The following is a 27469-nucleotide window of genomic DNA, read 5'->3' as shown; positions in this document are numbered from 1 at the left end:
TTAAATAAATTGCTTATAATATTTATTTATTTTTTCAGCTATATAGATGCTGAACAATTAAACCGATCATGATTGGCCCTTTAATAAAAGTGGCTTTCATTACCACGGTTGTGATTTGTGGGGTACACTGTGAACGATACATAGGTAAGTAGTATAATAGGTACTTAATTTATTTTATGCTTATTTTCAATATTTTTATCAATCACTTACTTTGTAATAACAGATTTCCTTTCTTCCTATTTACTCATGCTTACCTACAAATTTCATAATTTGAATAAATAGAAAAAACAATATCAAAAATAACAGTTTTTTTTTATTAAATTTATATATAAATATATTTTTAATATTCAAACTAAGATTATTTATAGGTATAGTACCATTGAAAAAAAGAAACCTTGAAAATATTTACGACACTTGTTGTGCGAGCAAGGGTGTCCTAGTGTTATTTTCAGGGAAGGGACAAAATGAAACTATAGATTCCTAAACCTATCTATATCATATAGGTACTAGGTTGATTTTACTTAAAAGAGAATAAGGAAGAAAAAGTATGTAATAATGTAAACATTAACTTTAAAAAAACTTTTAAATGCTACAAGACATTATATAATAATATTCTACTATGTTTATTCGTTAAATTATAAAATTTGAGTAGACAGTTAGGTAATTTAGTTTTTTAATTTGTATATAATAACATTTAACAAACAGTAATTTTATTAGGATTATATCATTATATTAAAATCATAATGTGGAAATAAAAATTACAAATCAAGCCATAATATTGTCAATATATTCAGTTTGTTTATACTCAATTATTTTCCAATAAACCAACACTTATTGTGCATAGCCCATCAACCTTTTTATCACTCGTTGACCATTGTTGACCTTATGTCTCAACTCTGCACAAAGTACTGAATGACCTTTCTATAGTGCAAGTTGTTGGTGACAATGTAATGTTTATTAGTAGGTATATAGTATATACGGCGTTTGACTTCAAGAAAAAATGCACTCATCTAATCTAATCTATTGTTATATTATTATTTATCTATGTAAGTTTTTGATTTTAATTGCAAGTAATTATACAAAATTAAACCATTTATTTTTAAATTTATTATCTTAAATTCTTAAATTGATTTCCTCGGAAGTATTATTATTTAGTAAAATGACTATAAAATTATTATTTTATTTTGTTGGGGGTCAGTTATTTGTGGTCATAAACTCATAATACTGAGGACCGAGACAACTAAAAACATGAAAAATTAACAATCCATATACACTTTGTATTTTACAAACTTTAGTTGCAAAACTTAAAAAACATAATATTATAGATTTTTATTTTTAAAACAAAAATAAAAAAACAGGCATGCGTTGGTCTCAGACATCAATAATCAAGAATTGAAAAGCATATTGTGTATTGAATTTGTTTGCATATTTTATTATTATCCAGAGTGGGACATGTCCCTACCTTGCCCCCCTACAATCATCAATTGGCACCCATGTGTGCGTGCTATTATTATTTTATGTAAAATAGTTATTTCCACTTTATCAATAAATAAATATAAGAACCTACCTACCTGATTAGTTTTTTCAACTAATATAAGGCAATTATATATCAAGTTACTTCAATTTAAATTTAATGTGTTTAATTGTGTTATTTATTTTGTAAACTGTTGGTTAGTGGGTCAATTAATTTATTAGAATTACATTTAATAATTATGAATGCGCTTGGCTATCTAATGTAAAACATAAAAAATAATATTACCAAATTTTGTTTTTATACACCTACATAAAAGTTATGTTAAGATTGTACTACGTGTATTCATACAACGAAGCACATAATAAGTATAGATGATATGTCATCATACACAACGGTATTGAAATATCCAAACATTCAATATGTAACTATTTTGTTTATATATTTTATATTTATTTGCAATTAATAGACTTTTCTATTAGGTTGATAAAAAGTGTTAGATCAAAAATCATTTAAAACGATATTACACATTGTCTAATATAATTTATTACTATAATGAATAATATCATGATTATTTTCAATTTATTGCAATTAGAAATGTGTGTAATAATAATTCATTATATTGGAAACACACTCATATTATATTTATTTATACATTACCTAAAAGCCTGGTTATAGATCCACAGATGTTATCACATTTTGATGAATAATATTTTTCGGATAGGTAGGTATATAAATTCATAAATATACGTTAATAATATGCATAAATGTTTTCAATTTTCAATATAATGTTGATATACACATTAATGTAAATACATTTTTATTTTCAAGAACATTTTATAATATTATGTATATAGTTTTGCGTACCCATACGAAAGAAAAGGAAAAGAAAGATTAAATATGATAAATTAGTTTCATCTCAGCAGGTGCCTTATATATACTGTTTCATGATTTCCTTTTTTTTTTGTAATTATTGTGATTTTTCATTTACTTTTAATGCAACCGTAAAACTGACAATTAGGACGGACGTTGGAGTGGAAGAAGAGAACAGGTAAATTTATTTAACAACTTCGGGGTAAATTTCATTTAAACTTTCACTTAATAATAATAGACTCCCAACAGTTTATAGAAGGAAATGACTTGAAAAGCATGTTAAACCTTTTTATTTTTTATTTACAATATTAGCATGATTGTGATGATTGATATAATTTACCTAACAATTAGCTATTAACAAAACTATAATCTCTACTAGCTAAAGGTTTGCCTTTGTTATTACCTTATTATTTATTATTCATGTTTCATAAGATCACTTAATAATTAATTTACTTAGTGATCGTTTTAATTTTCGAGGTGATTAGTATTAAAATATAGAAATTATATTTCAATAACTAAATGAAAATTAAATATTTATGGTAATCAGAGGATAAGCTTTCGTCAATTGTTATATAATGTTCTCAATCTATTTAATTTAAACATTTATGGACTTTAAATATTAAACGATACTAAAATCATTGAATCGTTTTTATTTGTTGAAACGGTAAATATAAACCAATAGGTACCAGTACCTAAATCCAATCACTTTAAGCACTTATATACAAATATATCAATAAATTGGTTGTCTAGATAACACATTCTCTCACTTTAGTAATAATCCGAAATAGTACAAAAAATAGAAATTTTAATTAAATTAAAATTAGTAAACTTATAATTATATATACCTAGATACTTTTACACTTATACATAATAATATATATATATAGACATATAGTATACCTTTTAGGTACCTATTATTATTATTTTTTCTTTTTGTTAGTTTTAACTTTTAATAGTAAATAAAAATTAAGCTTACAAAATCTAATTTGTATTTGATTGTTATGTGCGAATTACTATCGAAAGTAAAATTAAGTGGGTATATTATTAAGTTTTCATTATTTAAATTTGTATTGTTCCAAGAAAAGAAACGAACTCAGATATATTTTTAATGAATATTATTTCGTAATTTTTTTTTGCGAATGAAAAACCTCTTTTTATTTATCACTATTAACTTTAGTAGGTATTTTACTTTAATTCAGTTACGTTTTTATTAATATAAAAACTAACAAAGATAAAAATAATTTTCAATTTTAAGTACCCAGCCATTGAGTTTCGTAAACTGGGGCCATATATAAGTACAGACGTACAGTGCTCAAAATAATATTTTAAGTACCTAATGCCCAGGTTAGCTACAGGATTAAATGTTAATGTAATGTACCCATATAATACGCAGCTATATATAAAATAAGGTACAACTTGTAGTTTACCTATGTTATATATTTTAACATTATAATAATCTGCGCTCTGACGGTACCAAATAAAGCTGTAAAAGAATAATTGGAAGTGAACACAAATAAAATGTGAGAAATTAAATTAACGAGTACCTATATTATATTATAGTAAATATTTTTTACACTGAAATATCACATTTTAACAGCATAGGTAGCTGTTATTTGTCCGGATGGCTGGATGTGTTTTTTGTTGTTTTGAACAACACACAAATAACACTCAAAATAAAGCTCTCGGTGTGACCGTTTCCTTGGTATTTGTAGAGTGGTGAAAATTCAATTACTTTGGGAACTCCGCCAGGTATACGCAGTTACCAATTGTTTACAAAAGAAGCAAAAGGTGTGTGAGTCAAATAACAACAACAATATCTAATTACGCGGTGCAGGACGATTGAAAGTTGTAATATTGTATTATAGTCACTGCGCACGTAGATATATATGCAGTATTATAGGTACCTATGTAATATATATTGTAGGTACGTAGGTATATTATATCATACAGGTGATTCAGTGATACCGTGCATGATCTTTCTTTTAATAATGCTGACATCGTCATGTGACGATACAAACTTGTATTTTTCAAATTAGAACCATATTTTTTTACTTTAAATTTCACGACAGATGATTTTTTTTAAAATTGATGTACCTGCTTAAGACTTAGTATCTAAATCAAAATTTGAACGAGTAGTTTACTAGTTATAATAATAAAGGTAATAGATACCTATATGCTTAAACACATAACATATATTAGATTGCGTTTTAATATGGGTTTTTTTATATTTACGAAAATGTTAGATAGGTAAGAGATTCGATAGAAGGACAGAAAGGAAGGACGGATAGGTATTTTCCGCGTTTTAATTGATTTGCAAATGATATTATAGGTAAGTTATATTCATCAATTTTAAAATTTTAAAATTTATAACAACTGTCTGAATAATAACTATACCTAATAAACATGACTTAACAAATATTAAATTTACATATATTTTAATTGTTTATATGACCATACCGGAGACCCTTGCTAGTATCATGGCCTATCCATGGTGTATTAAGTTTAATAAATCGGAAACTATTCATTCCAATTTTGAATTAGATAGGTACCTACATATGTACCTTTTTTATGTACCTACATACAAATTTTCAAAAAATCAGCCTGTTAAATAATTTAACTTAAAAAGGGGTTATCGTTTGAAAAGCAAAAGTGTATGTATCGTCACACGAGTACCTCGTCACGACACTCCGTAAATGATAAACAAAACAAATATTTGAAAATAATAACATAATATGGTCTCATATGGTATAAGTGTATTTAAAAATTCCAAAAATCGGATTTGAATAACTTCAATGATGAAGGGGGATAGCACATCCTCATCGAATCCCCTGTATTATACAGGCGTACTCAGTGCACTGAGCCCAAGTAGTTTGTCCAAAATTCTACCTATATACGAAATTCAAGTGTCCTCGGGTCCTCTCCATATATCTGTAACCGCGGTATTCGGTCTACGCGTATAGGTCTCATTATAAACGCCACGAGGACGTACATGTTGAACATAACATAGTGTGTCGCTTTGAAGTTATCTGGAACTCAGCGTATACCTATAGAATTGTATGCACGTGCCGTAATTAGATATTGTACGCACGACTGCACGAGTAAAGTAGGGTCAATTTTATGGGACGGTATGGGCACTGGGCAGAGCCAAGGCCACGGATCATCGTCGTTTCGATTAAGGAGATACATTTTGAGTTTCACATTTTGTGAACGAAATTTAAAATATACACTACAGAATTGTGTTGGGTACAAATATTTAATCACTGTAGGTAGATGATACCCACTTACTTGAAGCAAAAATAAAAAAAATAACGAAAATGTTAAAAACAACGTGTATTTACAATATTAGTGTTTGGGTATAAAGTTCGCCCGAGTCAAAATAAGAATATATACATTATACAAATATTTTCAATCGATTTTCATCTTGTAGTATGTGATAATTAGTATGCACCCAGACGCGCAGTAGTTTGTTTTCTCTCGAAAAGCAATTTCCGAGGTACCTGATTAGATAGAACGTTTCACGAAGCCCTAAGACTATCATTTGAAAATTGGACACTGGTAGGATAAACAGACAGAAATATCGAAAACATTTTATGGTACCGATGATGGTAGAGTACATTTTTCAGGAAATCGTAAAAGTGTCGAATTTTCACATTATTAATCGTTCATAGTTGTGATGAACATTTACTAACATTATTATGTTCCAATACGTTTAATTATTGTTATTATTAAGTAGGTACCTATTTGGCTATTATATAATATTATTGAATTGCAAATGGTTATCATCGCAATGCCGTATTCGTAATAATATGTGAAATGCGTGTACATGCGGTCATATATATATATTATGCGACAGCTATTATACCAGTGACACATTAACGCGGAAATAAATTATACGCTTTCAATCTTTTACAGTGTATAACATTCACATTTTGATCGAATGGTCTTCATCTGTATCCTCGTTTGGATATGTCCATGCGTACATATAATATATACATGTGCAGTGTGGGTGTGTGTGTGTGTGTTTGTGTATTTGTATTTTATAGCGTCGTTTTCAATTTGAGGTCTAGGGGTGGAGGGTAGAAATGTGGGTGCGTGGGAATCATATTCCGGCGGCGTGTCGACCGGGTGGAGCCACGTATAGAGTTACGTAAAACCTCCCTCGATCAATATGCCGTATACCACTACCCCCTTCGTCGCACCCACACGCCTGGGCAGCAGCATCATCACCACCCACGTTCTATCCTCATCCGAATCGGTCTCGTTTGCCGTTACGACGTAGTTGTAGTCGGCCGGGTGCAGAAGGAGGGTAGTTCTCCGCTCGTCCTATATTTATGAAACGCGAACGTCCCAGGCCGGGGGTTACTGACCATCGCTTTGCCCTCCTTTCCCACTACCATCATTTATGTCATGAACAAATGATGGGTATTTGTTATTCGTGCGAAAAAGAAATAAACCCATAATAATACGGGCACTAGCAGAGAGAAAAAAAATAATACTCGCTAAGTACGCAGGTCAGACGATTTCACCTGATCCAAAGACATCTGATAGCCCATACTTTGTAACAATAATATCTATCTATCTCTCTCTTAATCTTTTTCACTTTATATATATATGTAACTTTAAAGCTCGTTAACGTTAGCAGTTTACAGAGCCAAAATATTTATCTACACTCATTTTATTATTAAACACTAAATCCACTTTTCGCTCGTCTCGATTATTTTGCAAAAACGCAACCGATTTCTATAAGAAAGCGCTCGTGTTCTATATTTAATCATAATAAATGATTGTTGCCTGTTGGCCATAACATATTAAACATTCGTCTTAAATTTCAGCATTGTAGAAACTATACAAAGGTACATATATTTTCAAAATTTATTTTAGAAAATAATTGTTGATGCATTCAAATCTATATAGGTATATAAAAAATCGTGTCCATTTCATATTTCCCATTAAAAAAACATTAATTTTACATTATATTCGAAAACGTTTAGGGTCTTATCCAGCTTTATACGCCCTATTCAGAATCCTAGAAAAATGACAAGACTTGTTTAGTTAAAAGTAACACGTCGTCTGTCGGATGAAAAATTCTCTGAAAAACGTATAAGTACACAGATAGGAATGAAATGTTAAAAAAATATATTTACATACAAACTCCATTTATAAACAAATTATAATTCTATTTCAGTCCATATTTTTTACATTGCTCCCAAGTTGGAAATTACATTTTGTCAAGATATTAATGACCGCAGTACGAGTCCCTGCAGGATATATTATTTTCGCAGGAAATTTTTTTGAAAACGGAATAGGTATTTATATAATATTATTATAACCATTATACTGTCAGTATATAAGAATATAAAACTTAGTACACGTTCTTATATTTTATAAATACAATATAGGTACGTTATGCTCTGATCGTATAGGTTTTATTGTTACCTAGCGAACGTTCGCTAAACAGATTTAAATTATATTAAGTATATCTACATCAATAATAGATAATAATAAACTACATTAATTAATATTACAAATATATAATAATATCATGTTTTTTATACATTTATACTAAATCATGTTTTTCTGACAATCGTCCATTCTACATTTTAAAAGGTATAGAATCATATCCGAATAGAGTAGTATAATGTCCAAAAAAGGTACCTACCGATATACAATAGGTTTATCAATAGCATTTCGCAAAACGTGAGTTTTTTTTCCAAAGTCCATCACTTTTTGGTATCTCTAGTACCGTGAAAACATCGTCTATCATTGCCGCACACACGTACAATACGCGCTACTTTCGACATAAATTCTTTTTTCTGTACACTGAAACGTATTCATGGCGATATCTGATTGAATCCCAACTGTCTGCTTTACTTCGCTGTAATCTAGTATATTAAGTTGTTTTCTTTAAATTTTACACGGATCACAAAATATAAAGTATTGAATAAATACTGTAAGTTCTACAATCTAATATTATACAATGATATATATAATATAAATATATTATACATTATAAACATATCAATCGTTAAATTAAATCACAATTCATCAGAAAAAAATTTAAGTTATTGGTAATTTCTTCATTCTGTGCTACTTTAAATTGTATTCAGTATTTATAGAAATATCTTGAATTTACTAATTTCACCTAAATTGTATACATACTCGATTATATTGCATCGTACTACAGATACCTATCTATGAGAAATCAAGAAAATCATTAAAATATACCATGTACCTATTAAAATAATTGATATTGTTTTTTATATCAAAGTTTACCTATATACCGATAAGGATAGGTAAATTTAAATACATTTAAAAATACAATATGTAAATATTATCATAATATTGTATTTAAAATTAAACGAATCGTACCTATAGTTCGTCAACTAGTTATTATTCTAAACATTTTAATAAATTACTATGCGCATATCAAACGTGATTTACCGTTTAAAAGAAGTGGTCTGAAATAACAACACGGATAATATATTTCTTTATAAATTATATTTTATTATTATTATTTTGTTTTTGTTTTACAGTTCATTATTTTAACATTTTAAATATAATTTGAATTTAAAAAACTGCACGGGTCAATTATTTAAACTTGATGAACACTATAACAAGATATAATTCAAGTGACAAATATAAATAAGTCCACACTCAACAAACAATGTAGTATATTATAAATAATTTTACATGTGTATATTACTATAAATAGGTAGTAATTTCAGTAATTGAAAAATGAGCCTTAGGCCTTAAAATATTATGAGTTAAAATTTAATTTAAAATGCATTTTCTCGTATACAAATTTCAAATGTTTTTAAAGGATTCTTATTTTTATACCGCATCCTTCAATGTTCCAACCACACACACTCAGACAACACACAGACAACACGCAGTATTAAAGAAAAATAAATTATAAATTATTCATCCTCACAAATATACTAAAATTGTATACATGATTATACAAATATGGATATGCATTATATACCTAAACAATATAATATGTAATATATTACTTTGTGGTATTCATATTATACTACGTTGATATCTGTTCGTGTTTTCATAAACTCTAGTAGTTGAATAACGATATAATAAATATACTGCTTTATTACTATATTAATAAGCGATATTCTTTTTCTTTATTTTGAATTGTTAAAACCTTTGTTTTTTTGATTAATGTATTTCTTTCAAGACACCATTAGAGTCATTATTCATTATTCAGTGTACATCATCTAGTCTATAAACTATTGCATAGTTTATCTTCTATAAACAATCATGCTTTTTTTACAAATTATAAATTATTTAATTTCATGCGTTTAATGCCTTAGTACAAATTATTGAAAAATGAGATTTTGCCTAACTTAAGTACAGTTTTTAATATTTTACTATAGTTTTTAATACAAACCATTTATCCACCGCTCCATATAAAGTTATTTTGAACCATTTTGACTACTGTGTATTCATATTTATTATATATTTATTTATCAAGCATATTTATTCGTGAAAATTATTCTGATATTCATAAAGGTTTAGTGTTAGTTGTACATAAAAATAACCACATTTTTACACCAAGAATACACTTTAAAATGTTTAGAATGACTAGGGATTTTGTTAAAAGTCTTTTACATGTGTCCTTATGTAAAAATCTTGACCATGGTCATATATCTCCAATCTGACGTTTTTCTGTGTTTTCTGGATTCGATTTATGCGAATCTTCACAGAGTTTACCGTTGAAAAACATAAATTTTTCCGATAAATAAGGGACAAGGGAGTGCAAGAAGAATTACATTTTGAGTCCACTGAGAGGAGATAGTCTCTAAGAGAGTACCTAACAAAAAAATGATTTAACCTTCAATTTAAAATAAAAGGTTTTTGACACTTTATTGACGTGCGAATTTTATGAATAAAAATAATAATTTGTATGAGAGTTTTGACCTTATAGATTTTACAAAAATAGTTTAGCCTTGTTAAAAATCAATAAAAATTCTGTTTTTATTTTACTTTTTGTCGAATAGTTTTGCCGTTATTTTCATAGTTCTTCGTTTAGTATTACATCTTTGTCATCTTCGTATAGATATATTTTTTCCGAGTAATAAATCATCTGTTAAATTTAAAAGTTGTACCCTTAACATGAAATGATATACATATTATATTTTGAAGGATGTCGACTGCAAAGTGCAAATTATAAAATGGGTAGAAAATACAAAGATGTTTTTTGTTATTACTTTTGAAGTGTCTTTGGTCAAAAGACTTTCATATGAAAAAGTACTTTTGAAAAGCTCAGCTGCAAGTTCTTTCCAAAATGGAAAAATTATAAGATTATGTTTGTTAAAGTTGTCATAAAAGTTTATACAAGATCACGAAGCTCTAGGCTTGGAATAACGGAGAAGGTTAATTTTTTTTCAACATTAAGCTATACTATAAATTTTGCCTTATCAAACTGTGAATGTTATAAATATAGCAGTGTCATCAAACTGATGTAATATATTATACTGATTATCATAAAGCATTCAATGGCGTTGATCGTAATAGTATATTAAATATTTAAATATAAAATTACGATCAACGATTCACCTCATCTTTTCTATCTAATCGTACAAAATTTAAATTTTTCAAAAATAGGTGTAATATTAAGTCCTTAATGCAATAAAAAAAAACAAAAATTAATTCAAGGTCATATACGATCGAAATATTTCGTGTTGCCGTTGAACACAGTAGCCCACTGTATATCTTCAGGTCGATATATCAACAGAACGCTAAACGATCCTTCAGTATCTTTAAATATTTTAAATCAAAATATAGTCTGTGTATTCTTAAAACTTAAAAAACCAGAATTCGAATTAATTAATTTTTAAAGAAAAAACACGGAATTTTGGCTAGCATAACGACGTGTACCTACATAACTCGAATTAGGTAGATAGTTAGCTGCTTCGTTTAGTGTACATATGAATAAAATCAATTATTATATTTCTACATTATTTCGAATTTTTCTGGCACAGACACAAGTACACAACATTGTGATTTCCTAGATCGTATTATACAGAGTGCTTATACAAGCATGTCCACCCCCATTGTTTTATTCGATATATTCAATTAATCAATTTAATTCTGTTATTTTAAGTTCCTATACGTTTAAATGAAATTACTTTCGAATAGATATTATGTTAATATTTCTGTTAAACGGTTTGTTACTGTGCCGTCCACTCACCTTATCATGGACCGACAACACCACCTGCAGCTGCCCCTTGGCTTGCCAGGTCACTCGTTCAGCATGTTGCAGTCTACACATGGCCCGTCAAACAATGCTTTCACCCCTATAATAAAGTCTCCACCAAAACCAACTCACTGGTTCTCCGATCCACTGCAGTATAGTGTACAGTCCCCTCAACGACCCATCGACTTCAAGCTCAATTATCTCTGTGGCTATTTGCTGCACGGCCAGTCACCACATCGTCTTTAAGGCCAATTGCCACATCATCTCCGTATCCAATCACTGAATAGTCTCAGCGGCCTGTCGCTGATCCTATTCCACCAGTGGACCAGGCCCGCAGTAATAACCACCACCACCGAGGCGGGCGCAGAGAGCCGTCTTCACACTACTTCAGACATCGTGTGCGACAAGTTTGATCACATGGTTCTACGACAGCAATGCGTCGGCCGATGACAAGGCGCTTCAGTTCGAGGTCGACACTGCGGAGGCACGCCGCTTCTGGTGGGAAATTGGTGAATCCATAATGCGGGTGAAGGAGGAATATCATTTAGGGTACCTATGGCCGATAGACTGGATGGCACGATGCAAATTATAAAAAGTCGAAACCACATTAAATCGTATGTGTCGCAAGTAACTTGAATTACAAACGAGTACCTAGGTCTGGTATCGCTACCGCGTCAATTGTTTTACGAAAATACAGAAAACCGGAGCCTTATCATGGTGATTAGTTACGTTCGATATTCCGTCTAAGAGTTGTTAAATCATTAATCATTATAATATGGTAGTATACCTACGTTACGTTTTTTTAAAATATAAGAGATATAATTTAGTTGGATATAATTTACCTAACCTAACCGATATAGTTGTATGTTTTTCACCATATTTTTAAGTTACTCTACACAACTGTGATAATATAATTATGCATGAATGACTGTGATGCAGTGCGGATAGCAACAACAATTATTTATTAAATAGTTTTCATGGCGATTTGTTATGCGAATCGCATAACGTTTCACGTAGGTATGTCAACCTACATAGAAGCTATGTGTAGGTATAGAATCCGTGTTCAAGATATAAGTAGGTAGGTACTTTTTTTTAACTATAATTTGTAATACGAAATTAACCTAACCTAATACGCCTTACCCCCGTACTCTCTAACTAATGACACCATCTAATATAAATTAGAACGGCACTGTTAACTCGTGAGATACGTCGATTCTACGTTCGTTCCTTCTAAGCTGGATTGACTCAAAGATTAGGTACATATACCGTGACATTATTCAGTTTGATAAAACCTCATTGACACATAGTACATAATATCCCGGCGCTGTTCCTATAAAAAGTAAGAACGTACAATGACAGAAATAATATTCAAATGCGGGTTTCAGGTCGGAAACACTATTATTCAGGAGTAAAACAAACAAAAAACAAATTACTAAATCAAAAACACTTAGCTCGTAATACGGTTGTTATTGCTTATCGCGTACCATATCGTATACCTATACGTTCTCGCTGAATTACTCGGCGACATCAGCGACCTATATTAATAATTAACTGCTTAAAATATTTCCACCGATTCTACATAATATATAATAAACAATATTATATTGACAACTGTCTACCATATACGACACTATAATATCAAACCGTCCCGATGGGCGATGACAAGTACCTATAATTTTTTTTAATAACTAAAACAAAAATATTTATTCGGAGTAATTTTTTTTATGAATAATTCGAGCATTTATTCAAAATAATTTTTTTAATTATTTTACCCAAGTCTGCTTACTTGAACGTAGGCGCAAATCTACAATTCTGAACGAAGGTGCTTGAGTTTCTGTTTAAGTAAGTAGGTACCAATTTATTTTATTAACTTTTAACATTATACTCGCGTCAGAGTAGGTATTACAGATAACGTTAAATGTTGAAAATAAAAGTTAAAACAGTAATAATTTCGTAACTTTTTATTTTCTGATTTGTATTTTGTAAGCCCCAAGTAGATGAAAGAGTATAGCAGAAAACGGTAAAGGTTTAACACATGATACACATTAGAAATAAATAAAAACTTTGAAATATTTGTCTGCGTAAGTTTACTGCGTTTGTAGTAAAATATTATATAGGTATTATAATAATATGCGTAAATTTAAAATGTAAATTGTATCTGCAAAGCAGTAGTATAAACAATATTTAAATATATTTGCTATGGTTCTCGCAAAAGTATCGACATGAATAATTCCAACAGTTTTTTAATTAGGTGCACCTAATATAAGCATGCTTATATAAAATACCGACATGAAAATGCGGTATGGATACAATATGAACTAAAATCAAATTAAACTTAGTTCTGTAAACGTGACTAGACAATCAATACGATGGACAATAATCCTATACAAAGTAAAATTGTATTATTGTAATCTTCTAATTATATAAAAATCTCGTGTAACGGTGTTTGTGGCCGCACTCCTCCGAAACGGCTGGATCGATTTAAATGAAATTTATATAAAATATATAATTAGGTATTAATTTCCAATAGTAAGTTGCATCCGTTTTAAAATCTACTAAACCTCCTTATCTCCAGGAGGATCCGGGTGTACCTAATTAGATATATTATTATAGAATAATAACTTGCGTGATGATAAAAGTCAATGAAAAATTTTGATTTGTTTAAGGAAAAAACAGAATATATATGCCTAAGAAAATATCAGTGTAAAATGAATACAATATAAACTTGATAAACTAAAAGAAAATTGTATTTAGTTTTTTGGTTAGCGTGGTTTTATATACGCGTATAATACAATACTCGATGATTATTATTTGTTTTATGGATATTATGTAAAGAATGAATATTAAATATTGTAAACTTTAAATAGGAACTTAGTAATTCTGATAAGCTTAACGAACCAGATGTGCTTAAATTTCAATCGCGGTAAAGACTATATTATACTATAGTAACATGAGCAATATATATATATATATATATATTATATAATATAGTTATATAAAGAAGCTTTAAGAAACTTCAAATGCAAATTATTTACTCACACAAAAAGTGTAATCACCCGCTTTTAATTTAAAAGTATAAAATATAATAAACATGGGAGGTATTCGTTTTTAGAAATATATTAAATTAAAAGTTTATAATTATGTCGGGTGTCATATTATATGTATTTTAGTAGAAAAATAAGGATAAATTAGTAATGTATATAATTTCCATATGTTTCATGCAATATTATAAATAATATTTAACGTAGAATAAGAAAACAGTATTTAATAGAATTCTAAACTTCTTAAATTAATACACAAAAAAAAAATTATTATAAAATTGGAATAAAATAACAATTTTGACTTAGGTCAAAACAAGGTGACACTTACTTCTGTTAGTGATATTTAGTAATATTAAAGCTTTTATTTAATGACAATTATATTAACAAAATATCTTGTTTTAATTTTCAGGTTGCTTATTTAACCGTAATGTTTGTTCTCAACGCGAATTGTGCTTTGATGGTAAGATAACTAATTATATATGACTTTAACAAAAGTTACTATTAGTTTTAGTAGTATAATTGAATTAAACTAATAAGTAATAACTATAACATTTGTATTTAATAATAGATCATGCATTTGGCAAATGCATTCCAAAATATGATAATGGAGCCGGAGAATACACGTAAGATAATATTCATATACTAGATTTACTACCAAAACATAACTCGTAGCAGTCGTAGCTATCTTAATACCCACTTCCACCGAAATAATTGGTTTCGATTTATCACGTGTTTGCATAATACGATACCTATTAATAATTGAAAAGTAGCCTCCCTTCTCCCCTAAAATATTTTCAACTTTTGATATAGTTTTTACGTTCCGCTATCACATAAATCCAGCTGATATTAATGTGGAATAACTCTTACATTAAATAATAAATAATAATGTGATAAGCAACCAAATATTTTTATTTTAGGTACAAATTAATAATGAATAACCTTATGATTCTACGGGAAGATATGAAATTCCTCTATTACAATGGTTATAGTTGGCCGCATCCTTTTACACAATGCGTACTTCAACATCGATTGAAATTGATAAGATATAGTTTACCACCAGTTGACAATTCGATTTGTAATCAATACTTAAGAGTATCTGACGGTAGACAAGTAAGTCGCTTACATAACTATCGATTTAACGGATTTATTTAATTGTATTATTTTTTCTATTCCAGAATGATGAGGGAGATTTTTCGGACTTCTACAAACAACCTGATGTGTATGTGGGTGCTGAAGATATTGGTCAAGATCGTGAATACTATCCCGATATAGGTATTTAAAGTTAAACATTATGAAACATATCAGGTTAATGATGGTGTTTGATTTAGATTATGAATATCGTCGAAATATTATTAACCGAAATAGACTTCAAGGAACTCCTTTGTATTTACCGTGGATGCCAGGCAATATATTATTACTGGTTACACTTGTGAAACAATATATTATATAACGAAGTACATTACTTTTATAGGCTCTAAACAACAACAGTACGAAGAAGATCCAAGTGCGTTAGTTTATGGTCAACCAAGATTCCGCCCGGATTACAATACGCCGGAAGCATTTAGAGCAGGCGAAGAAATGAAGGATAAGATGGACGACGAGTGGAAAAAATTGAGACAAATGGACATGTTATCAAAGGGTATAGACAATTCCAATAAAGCTTATACGGAAGGTGGTTTAGTGTTCTTGCCGAAAAAGGGTAAGCAAACGATAGTAAGCAAACAACTAAAACACATTATAATTTAGGATGGATATTTATAGGAGCTAATGGCGAGGAGGATGAAGTAATGTTTAGTGATTTCATTAATAACTATGATTCAGAATCGGGTTGGGCCGGGTTCAAAAGACCCGAACGATTGGACGTTAAAAAACCAGGACCATTCTTTAAATTAAATAATTTCGTAGTAAGTTAATCAAACCTTGAACAGAAACTGTGGACTAAAATAAACTGCGGTGTTAATAATTTCAGAAAAATGACGAAGCGGGTGAACCAAAATCATCCGAGGATATAACGAAAACTGTTGGTACGTTATTTCTAACATGATGTTAATAGCTTAGAGAAATAATTTTTTTTTTATTCTTGCAGACGCAACAACTTTGTTAGGAACAAACCGAAAAACGGATTCAGAGGATATTAAATCAACTAATCCCAAGACCTCAACAAAATTAACTCAAGATGATTTCAAAACCATTTATGTAAGCAAAATTACACCAGAAGAAGAAAAATATGGACAGAAAAAAGAAAAGACTAAGGATAAAATGGATGATACGGATAATGATAATTATGAAGTGGTCGACACTTCTTATGTTTGCATCCGACTAAAAGACAAGTGAATTTATTTTTGTTATTCAATGTATATTTTATTATTATTGTTTATACATTTTTATAGGATAAGTAATCCAGATAGAGGAGACAAACTACTTAAAACGCTGGCAAATATCATCAACGTTGAATTTAAATCTATGGTGAATGCTCGGTAAGTGGTATATTACATAATATAAACAATTTTTTTTAATATATAGTGATTTAATACTTGTTATATAGGTATTAGAAAATAATAATTTATTGTACAATTAATAATCTTAAATAAAAGTTAATAATATACCTAACATTATATTAGGAATAGGTACCCGAATACCTTTGTTTTTAATTACTAAAACTAGTATTTAGAATAAATGTATGATACTTTTGACGTTTGAGAATTTTTAATTATTTATTAAGACAGTTTCTATTTTCTAATATTTTTTCTAGTGCATAATTATTATTATTTTTTTTTAGTTTTGACGAATCTGAGATTACATTCCAAATACTCCCAAGCGCTGGAATTAATATTACGGAATTAGTGAAAAAAATAGAAACAATGAAGAACAAATTCGCAAAGAGAACGGGTTATACCATTGACTTTGTGAGCATTGGAGATAAGGTAAATGTACCTATATGACAGCGTTGTATTAAATGTAGAAACCTAAGTTAAACAATATACATTTAGGCCAAGACACCATCAGTGATGATGAGTTCAACATACGAAGACAGTAAAAATTTCGAATGGATTTTCATGTCCGTCGCAGCTGTGTGCGCGGTAGTAGCTTCAGCTGCGGCGTTATTAATAATTAGAAGACATTCAAGATATAAAAACAAATTTGAAGGGTTGATTGGTAGTAGTGCAGAAGTCAGTAAAGATTATCAGGTAAATATTTTATCGAGATATAATGATATTTACTTAACTCGTATAGTAGGTAAATGGTTACTGTAATACCTACCTACATTTGTTTGTATTTTTTTTTACCTAGGAATTATGCCGAGCACGAATGTCGAATAAGAAAGAAGAACCGAATGCCGCGTCCCAGAGGATAGCAAGCTTGTCAAAAGATCCAGACAACAGTCCTTCTTCAAGGTCAAGCACGTCTTCGTGGTATTTTTTTGTCATAATTATAAGTACAAGATGTATGCTTAGGCGTGCGTGGGGGTGTAGTAGACTGGGTAAAAATATCATACCCACATGAATATATGATACTCATATATAATATATATACTGCCATTATAATGGTTGCACCCAAAAACCACACACTGATCTATAAATAATAAATTTTACATTTTTAAGCAATTATAAATTCATTATAAAGTGTGCGGTTATATCCTACTAAATATAATATAGGTACTGTTTAACCTTACTAAGTAGGTACACGGTTTTTGAGATTCAACGATTACAACATTTAAATATAGGTATGGCAGGTATAGTTTAAGTTAGGTACCTACCAAATAAAATTAAATATAATGGATAAGTGATGGAAAGGAATATTTCAATATGGTAGTTTCTCGTTGCATTATAGCTGGTACCTACTATTTTATTCAGTACGTATTTTTACTTAGTTTTAAAATGACAAAAAGGACAACTTATATAAATATTCTAAAAATGTATGAAAGATTGAATAGACAAAATAAAAACATTTATCCGGTATTTAATTAAATTGATCAGTGACAACAAGTTAGGCAGTTTATTTTTTGATATTTACATTTGCGATTGGTACCGAGATTCCACACGTTGCACGCCTAAATGTATATAGATACATACACGCCGACAAATTATTTCAACTTATGATGATATTCACTTTTAAGGGGAGAGGAACCGGTCTTGTCGAACATGGATATATCTACCGGACACATGGTTTTGGTAATAACTTTGAAACGTATTTGTCCTCTGACATCGAAGTACTGTTATAATGGTGCGTTATGTATTCTAGGCGTATATGGAAGATCATCTGAACAACAAGAACCGATTGGACAGCGAATGGGCAGCGCTATGCGCGTACGAGGCGGAACCTTGTGCGGTGAACGTCGCAAGAAAGGTGAGTAAAATTTAATCAGCCAATGACCACCTTTATCACGATATATAATGGCAAATAGGCAAAGGTGGACAAGTTAATGAAAAAAATTAACTAGATTCGGTGAACTTAGTTATTAGTAATCAGTAAACAAATAATGATAAATATTTAACTCTGAAAGTTTAAAGTTAATATTATTAAATAAGTATGAAAAAACATATTTACTACTTAATCTCAATTTTTAAAAATATAATTATTTACGCCACCTGGCTGGGTCATAAGTCATAACTCAAAAGTTTCAGTAGGTATCTCCCCAAAAGGACCAAAATGATTGTGCAGTGTAAGTGTGCAACATTAAAATTGTATAAAATATTAATTTTTACTACTTAACTACCTTACCTATTTAACGATAATATTTATTGCAACAAGCTGTTTTTAAATACAGACTGGATTTTTTTAATTATCATCATAATTTTTTTTTTCATGCATCCTCGTCTTAATAGCCGGACAACGCCAAGAAGAATCGTTACATCAACGCACTTCCATACGATCACGCCAGAGTCGTGATCAACGAGTACGCCAACATGAACAACTCGGACTACATAAACGCATCAACAATAGTACGTCTGATCGGTGTATACTGTATACCATAGACCAACAAATAAATGGACTGTTGCCTAGTACCCAATAAGTAATAACAAATCAGGATCAAAGTGTTGGCCCTAGGGCTATCCTTAGTGCCTACTGCCTAGTGGTGGCCATTATGTTCCAATCATACGTAGACATAATATACGAAAATAATATTGGGATACAACATATCCCCCCCAGTTTTTAATCGTATTTAAGTTTTAAATATTTTCAATGGGGAGGGGGTGGGAGTTATATAGTAAAATATGCATGTATGTTGTATGTTTTAAAAACCAAGGAGGACGAACACCCACTCCCCCACGTGGTGTACGATACTCCACGGCTGTCGACGGATTTTCATGCGATTAATATTTTTTGTTTACTGTGTACATATTGTGCAGACTGACCACGATCCGCGTAATCCGGCGTACATTGCAACACAAGGACCGTTAGCCGAGACGTCGGCGGACTTTTGGCAAATGGTGTGGGAACAAGGGTGCGTGGTGATCGTCATGTTAACCAGACTGGTTGAGAACGATGTGGTGTTGTGTCACCGTTACTGGCCGGAAGAAGGATCGGAACTCTATCACATATACGAGGTAAACTTTAGGATTATATATAGGACATGGGCAGATATAAACCCTTAGGTATACATACTAATATGTAGGTATACCTACTTATTACTTTAATAAATTCACACATTCGGCTGTTATAGTCAGTTTGAAATAGAATCAATACACATATTTTATATAAAAAAAAAAAGGTACCTAAGTATGTAGCTACTTAATATTGGTGTCCGCTTTTCTCGTTTTTATTTTTAGGTGCATTTGGTGAGCGAACACATATGGTGCGACGATTACTTGGTAAGGAGCTTTTATTTGAAGAATTTGAAAACCGGAGAGACCCGGACCGTTACTCAGTTCCACTTCTTGACATGGCCAGACGGAGGCGTACCGAACACCACTAAAGCTCTTTTGGAGTTCCGCAGGTAATTTACGTGGGTAGTTCGATGGTAAAGTGTATAGGAAGGCTGCCAGTAAGTGCATATGTGCCGTGTAGACAGGTGCCCGGGTGCTAGAGAACCCATTGACATTTGTTCGGGGTACTGAGCCCCATAAAAATTGTGATCAAATTATTTTAATAATTAGTATTTACCTAATGTTCTTAAAAAAAAAAATACGAACTTTTTTTTTATTTAATGATAACATGAAATATAGGTAAATCGATGGATAATCGATCCATATTATGGATGGAACAACAATTTATATAGGAATAAAGCAATTATCATTTATCCGTATGTTTTCGTACTGTCAATGATAATTTAGACGTAGGAATCGAATAACTATCCGAACATGGTGATCTGCTTTTAGGGGTTTTTAATACAGGTTTAATTAATTCTCTGACTGTTTACCTTGATTTCTAATGTTTTAACTATATTTAAACTAAGGATCAATAACACATTAACACTATAATATAGACTGTCATAGTGTCATGGTCAGTTTTAGGATAGTGTTGCAAATGTAAGTGGCCATTATTACTATTATTAAGAATGGATAATCAAAGCATTTACACACTATATTTTAATGGTGGTTCACCTAGAGCACCCAATGACTTTTTGAAATCTTGGTGCCTATGCGGGTGGAAAATTCTGCGTTTAAAATGTTGTATAGATTAATACAAAAACGTGAAAAACGTATGCTGCAACTGGCGTTAAGTTACTTAACACATTTATCGCACGCGCATTACAAAAGTTTTTTTTTTTAGGAAAGTAAACAAGTCGTTCCGTGGCAGATCTTGTCCTATTGTCGTGCACTGCAGGTAAGTCTAACTTATATTTGATATTTCTCACGCAATCTGAATGTAAATGGAACAATATTGTGTACTTATACCTAACCTATTTTATTATAATACGCAGCGATGGTGTTAGTCGTACTGGTTCGTATTGCCTATTGGACATGGTGCTTAATCGTATGGCGAAAGGAGCTAAGGAGATCGATATAGCTGCTACCCTGGAGCACATCCGAGATCAGCGTTCGGGTGCGGTGGCGACTAAGGCGCAATTCCAAATGGTTCTGGCCGCCGTGGCCGAAGAAGTGCAAGCCATATTGAAAGCTTTGCCCCAGCAACAGACACCTCAACCTTTACCTCCGCCTCCACCACCAGCCCAACATTGAATTTCTTTTATCCTGTTACACATACACGATTTAAGCTCTACCCTTTGCTAGTGTTTCCTAAACTATAGGCTCAAAAAATCTTTTTTTGATCTCATCGAATATCTTCTAGACCTCAACATAATAAAACATTTATTCGGATGCTTGAAACTCCAGCATAATATTATATAAATTTAACGCCTTTCGTTTTCCTATTCAAATGTTGTTTTATGTTATAATATTATATATTTTACCGGTCAATTGTTACCAATACAAAAATAACCATAAAACAGGTTAATTATTATGTATTTTTTTATTATATAATTTTAAATGTTTTTTTATTTGTTTTTATTTTAAGTATGAATTTGTTTATTTCCTCTTCAAAATTCATGAACTATTAAGTTAAATTTTATTTAATAATCACACAGACATTTTAACATTCGTATAATATTTAGTCATATACAATTATAATCAAATTATCTATTATTACTTATTAGAGATCATATAATAATAGTTTTCAATTTTTAAAATTAAATTTATTATATTAACAGACATACATACAACATATTATACCTACATAACATAAACTATATAATAATTTTGTGTTAAAAAATATATAATATATACTTATAAATTATAATAAACAATTATTAATATTAATAGCTATAGAGAAGTATTTAAATTATATTTATGCAAAATATTATACCTGTCTAATGTGAAATCTAAATCATCCGAATAAAATCTGAACTGTTCCCTAATGATTAAGCAGTAGTTTAATTTATTTGTTAATTTATTCATCCAGGAATCGTTAAGCCTCAGCACCTTGTGTTTTCATTGATTACGTAATATTTATTTTATTCGCTAAATTAATAATAATTAATAGCTGAATAAATCTATAGTACTGTAAACAGTCAAAGGTTAGCACTCATCTAGTCATCATTGGCACTCTAGATGTATTTAAATTTGGTTTAATGTAATTACATATTACGCATAATACATTAGATTTGCCTAAAATAATTTTGAATAATATTATGGTCAACAATATCCCAAAAATAATAAGGAATGCGGATTAAGTTAAACTATGAATTAAAATAAATGTTTATCGAACAATTTTAAAAATTGCTATATATTATATTGTAATATGTTAGGTAGGTACCTAGATTAGTATAGTATGACCAGCAAGATAACACGCCAATTCTGCTCATTCCCACGTATAACCCTGTCATAGAGACCAGTTCCTCGAGGCAGGATGTTACGTGGGGATGCACAGAAGAACCAAATTTTTGTCAGGCAAGTATGTGTTCTCTCGCTAGACAGAGTACAGTTTGGTATCAAATGTACTAAGAGTTGTGTTTAAAGCGTAAAGTACACAATCATAAATGACTAGTTTAGATTATATTTTTAATGCTTGAATCTTATAATTTTACATATCATAAAAATCAATTGATTACCCTTCAGTTATTATTTTACAAAAATGTGTGATAACTGATAGGTCATTAGAAAGATATTGAACATTTAATGCAAAACAAGAATAAAACCAATCCATTAATTCATTCATTGTGAGTTAAAAAAGTTTTTCAGCTCTTTAAACATCAATCAATTCTAAGAACTACAAGTGATAGATGATTTTTTTATTCAAACAAATTGTCAAAAAAAAAAAAATACAATTAAAAAATATGTGTAACAATCTAACAGCATTAAAATCATTTAAAGCAGTAGGTAGTCTTAATATTATATTATTTACATCATACAAACAAGATTTTAACAAAATATATTTTCCACAACTTACAACTAATAGTTTCTATTGTTTCTAATACCTATAATAATTATCAAGCACATATGGAAGTGGGTTAGTTTTATAATTGTACTGATAAACAATAAAATATGGCAAATTAAAGTTATATTATTAACTATATTTTTTTAGAAATATTTTATTGAAAAAACCGGACTTAAAAATATATTTTATTAATCTATTATTTTTTTTATTTTTATTATTTCATTTTAACCTGAAACACTATTCCTAAGCTAATAAAGTTATTATTTTATGTAGTTTCGCCCTTTTCAAATAAAAATTAAAAAATAATTTTATTCCATGTATATTATTATTAAAAAAAATAATTTAGTTCAATTCTGAAATATAAGCTCTAAAAATGTATGAATTATGAATCATGTTTGTATGAATCATCTTTGTTTAAGTTTGATTGGTGAATATTGTTTAAAGAATGACAGGCTAAAAATAAAGATTTATTTGATGTTAGACTGTTGTTCCAAGTTGAAACAAACTTCTGAATGCCAACTTTAAAATACTCTGGATCAATCACAAATTGTTCTTTTATCTTATTATGAACGGATTGAAATTCAGATAAAATGTTTTCAAATTCTTTTTTTTCAGTATTTAGTTCTTCTATATCATAATTAAATGTATTTAATATACAAGCATCACTATGAGCCGAACCGTTAATTCTTTTTTCATTCAAACATTCACTTAAAAACACTTGATGAACACACGGAGAACATTCATTATTTATAGTGCAAGAACATAGTCCAATATACATATCAACAAAAAATTTACCAAAATTATCACTTTCTACTAAGTACAAAGAATGTTTTTCATTTATACTACAGTAAGTAAAACCGTTCTTATCTCTGTACATTTCTTTGAAGTTATTTAAAATTATTTGTTGATTATTATTTGGACTATCTGTAGAAAAATTGTTGTAGAATAAGTCAATTTCAGCAATAACAAAATGAAATGTTTGTAAGATTGAAAGTGATTTAGTATGATAGTAAATAAGTTTCCGTTCTGAAATTGTAGAGCATGGATGAGAGGACATGGGTGAACAAAATAAAAAAATGTTTTTATCAATATTTTGCATAAATTGTTTGAAATTTGGATATTTTTCAATAAAAATAGCAAAGTTTGTATCTGAAAAATGGTCGGCAATATAACTTTCAGAACATACTATTTTTTTTAATTCAACAAAGCAATTTAACTCTTCAATCATATTATTATTTTTTGTGACACTAATAAGCCATTTCCATACACTCAGCAAAAAATGAAATTTAGAAACACATACAGTGGCTTTAGGAAAAACTGTTTGGAATGTATTTACATACACTAAATCTACTACAACAGTTTTGAAAGTGCCCCCTAATTTTTCCCACAAACATAAGCCCATTTTTAACAAGCAATCTTTATCATCAGTGGAAATAATTACACCTACAGGAATCATTATATTTTTATCATTTTTACTAAACATGAACCATGTTATACATTTATCAAAACTAGTTGAGCACATAAATACTGTATCAGTATCAATTGCTCCCATTAGTGGGGTTCGAATAGCAACCACAATATTATTTTTTATTAATTCAACAACAGCACTCTTTGTTCCTATACTGGCATTATAATATTTTATAGATTGCAATAATGAATCTACACGTTTAAAAAGCGGTGATGAAAATTTAGATTTTCTTATGTGCCTGTAGTACAACTCATAGACAAATTCTACATCTGATTTGACTCCTGAATCCATTAATTTCAAATAATGATTTTTACCTTTATTTTGTATTGTTTTAATTGTATATTCATGCAGTGCACCAGCAGCTGATTTACCATTTTTTATTAAAAGAGTTAATTGATTATAAACATCATATATATCATGGAATAATTTCATTGGTGTGAAACAATTCATGGGATGACAATGACAATGTTTCATTAATATAACAGCTTTTGATTGATGAGGTCTGTAAACAACAAATCTCACGTCTAAAAATGTACTTATAATTTCCATTACAATCACATTTTTACTTACAATTCATTATCTAAAGGTTTAATTATAACTGTTAGACTCGCTTTACAACTAGTTGGGTTCTGCAGCATACTATTAGACTTAACATTCCAATAGTCAATGTTTTTGCATTTATATACGATCTAAGATTATATAAATGCTATAAATATACTACTATTTACAAACTAATATGTTATAGTGAATGTATTGGCTAACTTTACTTACTCGATGGATATTTTTTAAAGAAATAGATGGTACGTTTTCAGTTATATAATTAACTTTTGTAATATGACATAAACTATTCAACCAATCTAAAAATGATTCTTTGTCGGTGTTATTAATCTGAAATTTTGCTTTGAACTGTCCATATGATAAATCTTTGAATGCCAATATTTTATAAGAATAATTAACTGGCAAGCAATCCTAAAGTAAATCATAAATTATCTTAAATGTATAGAAGTTAAATCAATGTTTGAATCTAACAGAAGACGCGATAAACTGTCCAGTGGCGTACCTGTAAAACATTTTTGGTGGGATGGTGAATTATTAATACCTCAATTTAAAAGGTTAAAACTATTAAAAATTCATATAGAAAGCAAAATAAAATTTGAATTATGCCAACAAATACTTCTTGGAGGTGAGGAGTTCTGTGAATGGGATGGCAAATGCCCCTGTTGCCATGCCTTCAGGTACGCCAATGATAAGCAGGTATAGTTTAAGTACACATATTTGCTTACTTTTAATGATAAATAAGCATTGAGCTTTTGAGAAACTCTTTTCTCCAATGGCTTTGAAGTGTCCTTGCTCAAATTTGGTATTGAAATATTGTGTTTTAAATGTATATGTTTATTCAACATACCTTTACTTTTAAACTGTTTGTGGCAATGTGAACAGTTTAATAAGCTTTTCAAATCATCATTACATATTGTAGGAATATTAGATTCATGAACAGTTTTCATATGATTTAAAATATGTTTTCTTAATGTAAAAGTCTGTGAACACAGACTGCATGGATACAAAATATCCATTATTGAAAAGGTGGTCTACCTATTGAAAATAAAATAATACCTACTTCAAAACTAGTTACAATAGAAATTCATGTATTATAAAAAAATATATTAATATACATACATATTAAAAATATGCTTAAACTTTAAATAATAGGTATATAATAATGTAATCATTAGTTTAAATTGATAAATACTTAATCTTTTTAAATTAAAGCAACAAATAAAATAATGTTAATCAAAAATAGTTTAAAAGTAGGTACATACGTCTTAAGAGTTGATAGGTAATATTTAATAACTTAAATTAGTTATTAGATTATTTTAATTTTGGTAAGGTATTTTCGAAAAAAAATTGGCAAGTGAAAAAATTAAAAACGTTAGTCGTTTCTGTAATACTGTGGATGTGTAATTAATAATTTGTAACAAATGTTTGTAATTTTTAATTATGTTAACAAAATATTGAATAGTGAACACAATATTAAACGATCAGAGATGGTTATTCGTAGTCATCATAATATTATAGTATCACAATTCACATAATAGAACATTTTAAATATTTTAATACAATCTACGAATAATATTCTATATTATATTATAGTTATTCCACAGATTATATTATATGAAAACAGATTGTGCACTTCCTATGCTGCAATGTGAAAAATGAATAAGGTGTTCTGATTGGTTGTCTCTCAAATCAGTGTGACCACAAATACCAATGCTAATTTATTGTACATACTTACATACCATAATATTGAAATTTGAATTATTGAATTAAGCTCAGTGAACTTTTCAATTGCAACAACTCAATACTCACAATATTGTACTTTGGTAAAAGTAATAGAAAAGTAAAAAATGCAAGTCGTTGACTCCAAAAATATATTAATTTAAATTTATCACAATATCAAACAATATTTTTACAATTAAAAAAATTTAGAATGCAGGTAAATTACAAATACCTTACAATTTTTACTATAA

General features: G+C 29.4%; 2 protein-coding genes across 4 annotated transcripts in view; one reads left to right on the top strand and one right to left on the bottom strand.

The window, feature by feature from the left end:
• Positions 1–22254, top strand: part of LOC132943946 (receptor-type tyrosine-protein phosphatase N2) — a 42496-nt gene extending 20242 nt beyond the window's left edge. Inside the window, exons 2-23 of one of the 2 annotated variants that reach the window (XM_061013124.1) lie at positions 39–144; positions 2493–2522; positions 15006–15056; positions 15165–15219; positions 15514–15706; positions 15772–15868; positions 15925–15999; positions 16068–16295; positions 16343–16500; positions 16566–16620; positions 16683–16926; positions 16987–17073; positions 17376–17520; positions 17587–17784; positions 17888–17991; positions 18714–18768; positions 18839–18943; positions 19423–19539; positions 19948–20145; positions 20368–20534; positions 21311–21364; positions 21462–22254. In XM_061013124.1, coding sequence (XP_060869107.1) covers positions 69–144; positions 2493–2522; positions 15006–15056; positions 15165–15219; positions 15514–15706; positions 15772–15868; positions 15925–15999; positions 16068–16295; positions 16343–16500; positions 16566–16620; positions 16683–16926; positions 16987–17073; positions 17376–17520; positions 17587–17784; positions 17888–17991; positions 18714–18768; positions 18839–18943; positions 19423–19539; positions 19948–20145; positions 20368–20534; positions 21311–21364; positions 21462–21720 — 2751 coding nt within the window. In that variant the 5' untranslated portion in view covers positions 39–68 and the 3' untranslated portion in view covers positions 21721–22254. Of the gene's footprint in view, positions 1–38; positions 145–2492; positions 2523–15005; positions 15057–15164; positions 15220–15513; positions 15707–15771; positions 15869–15924; positions 16000–16067; positions 16296–16342; positions 16501–16565; positions 16621–16682; positions 16927–16986; positions 17074–17375; positions 17521–17586; positions 17785–17887; positions 18010–18713; positions 18769–18838; positions 18944–19422; positions 19540–19947; positions 20146–20367; positions 20535–21310; positions 21365–21461 lie in introns of both variants that reach the window. The other variant, XM_061013123.1, reaches the window with a different exon arrangement.
• A 234-nt stretch (positions 22255–22488) lies between these two features.
• Positions 22489–27090, bottom strand: LOC132943947 (uncharacterized). 2 transcript variants are annotated; one of them, XM_061013125.1, is made up of 5 exons: positions 26762–27090; positions 26225–26534; positions 25713–25910; positions 25512–25630; positions 22489–25443 (listed from the first exon to the last, which is right to left on the bottom strand). In XM_061013125.1, the coding sequence occupies exons 2-5, from the start codon at positions 26513–26515 to the stop codon at positions 23856–23858; spliced, it is 2196 nt and encodes a 731-aa protein (XP_060869108.1). In that variant the 5' UTR covers positions 26516–26534; positions 26762–27090; the 3' UTR covers positions 22489–23855. The 2 variants fall into 2 exon arrangements, with proteins under 2 accessions (XP_060869108.1, XP_060869109.1); XM_061013126.1 differs by lacking the exon at positions 26762–27090 and adding an exon at positions 26619–26633.
• Positions 27091–27469: the final 379 nt, after the last annotated feature.

The sequence above is a fragment of the Metopolophium dirhodum genome, chromosome 4 (assembly GCF_019925205.1).
Source record: "Metopolophium dirhodum isolate CAU chromosome 4, ASM1992520v1, whole genome shotgun sequence".
Classification (NCBI taxonomy): Eukaryota; Metazoa; Arthropoda; class Insecta; order Hemiptera; family Aphididae; genus Metopolophium; species Metopolophium dirhodum.
The sequence above is the reverse complement of the archived record's forward strand: the minus strand, read 5'-3'. Positions and strand labels throughout refer to the sequence as shown.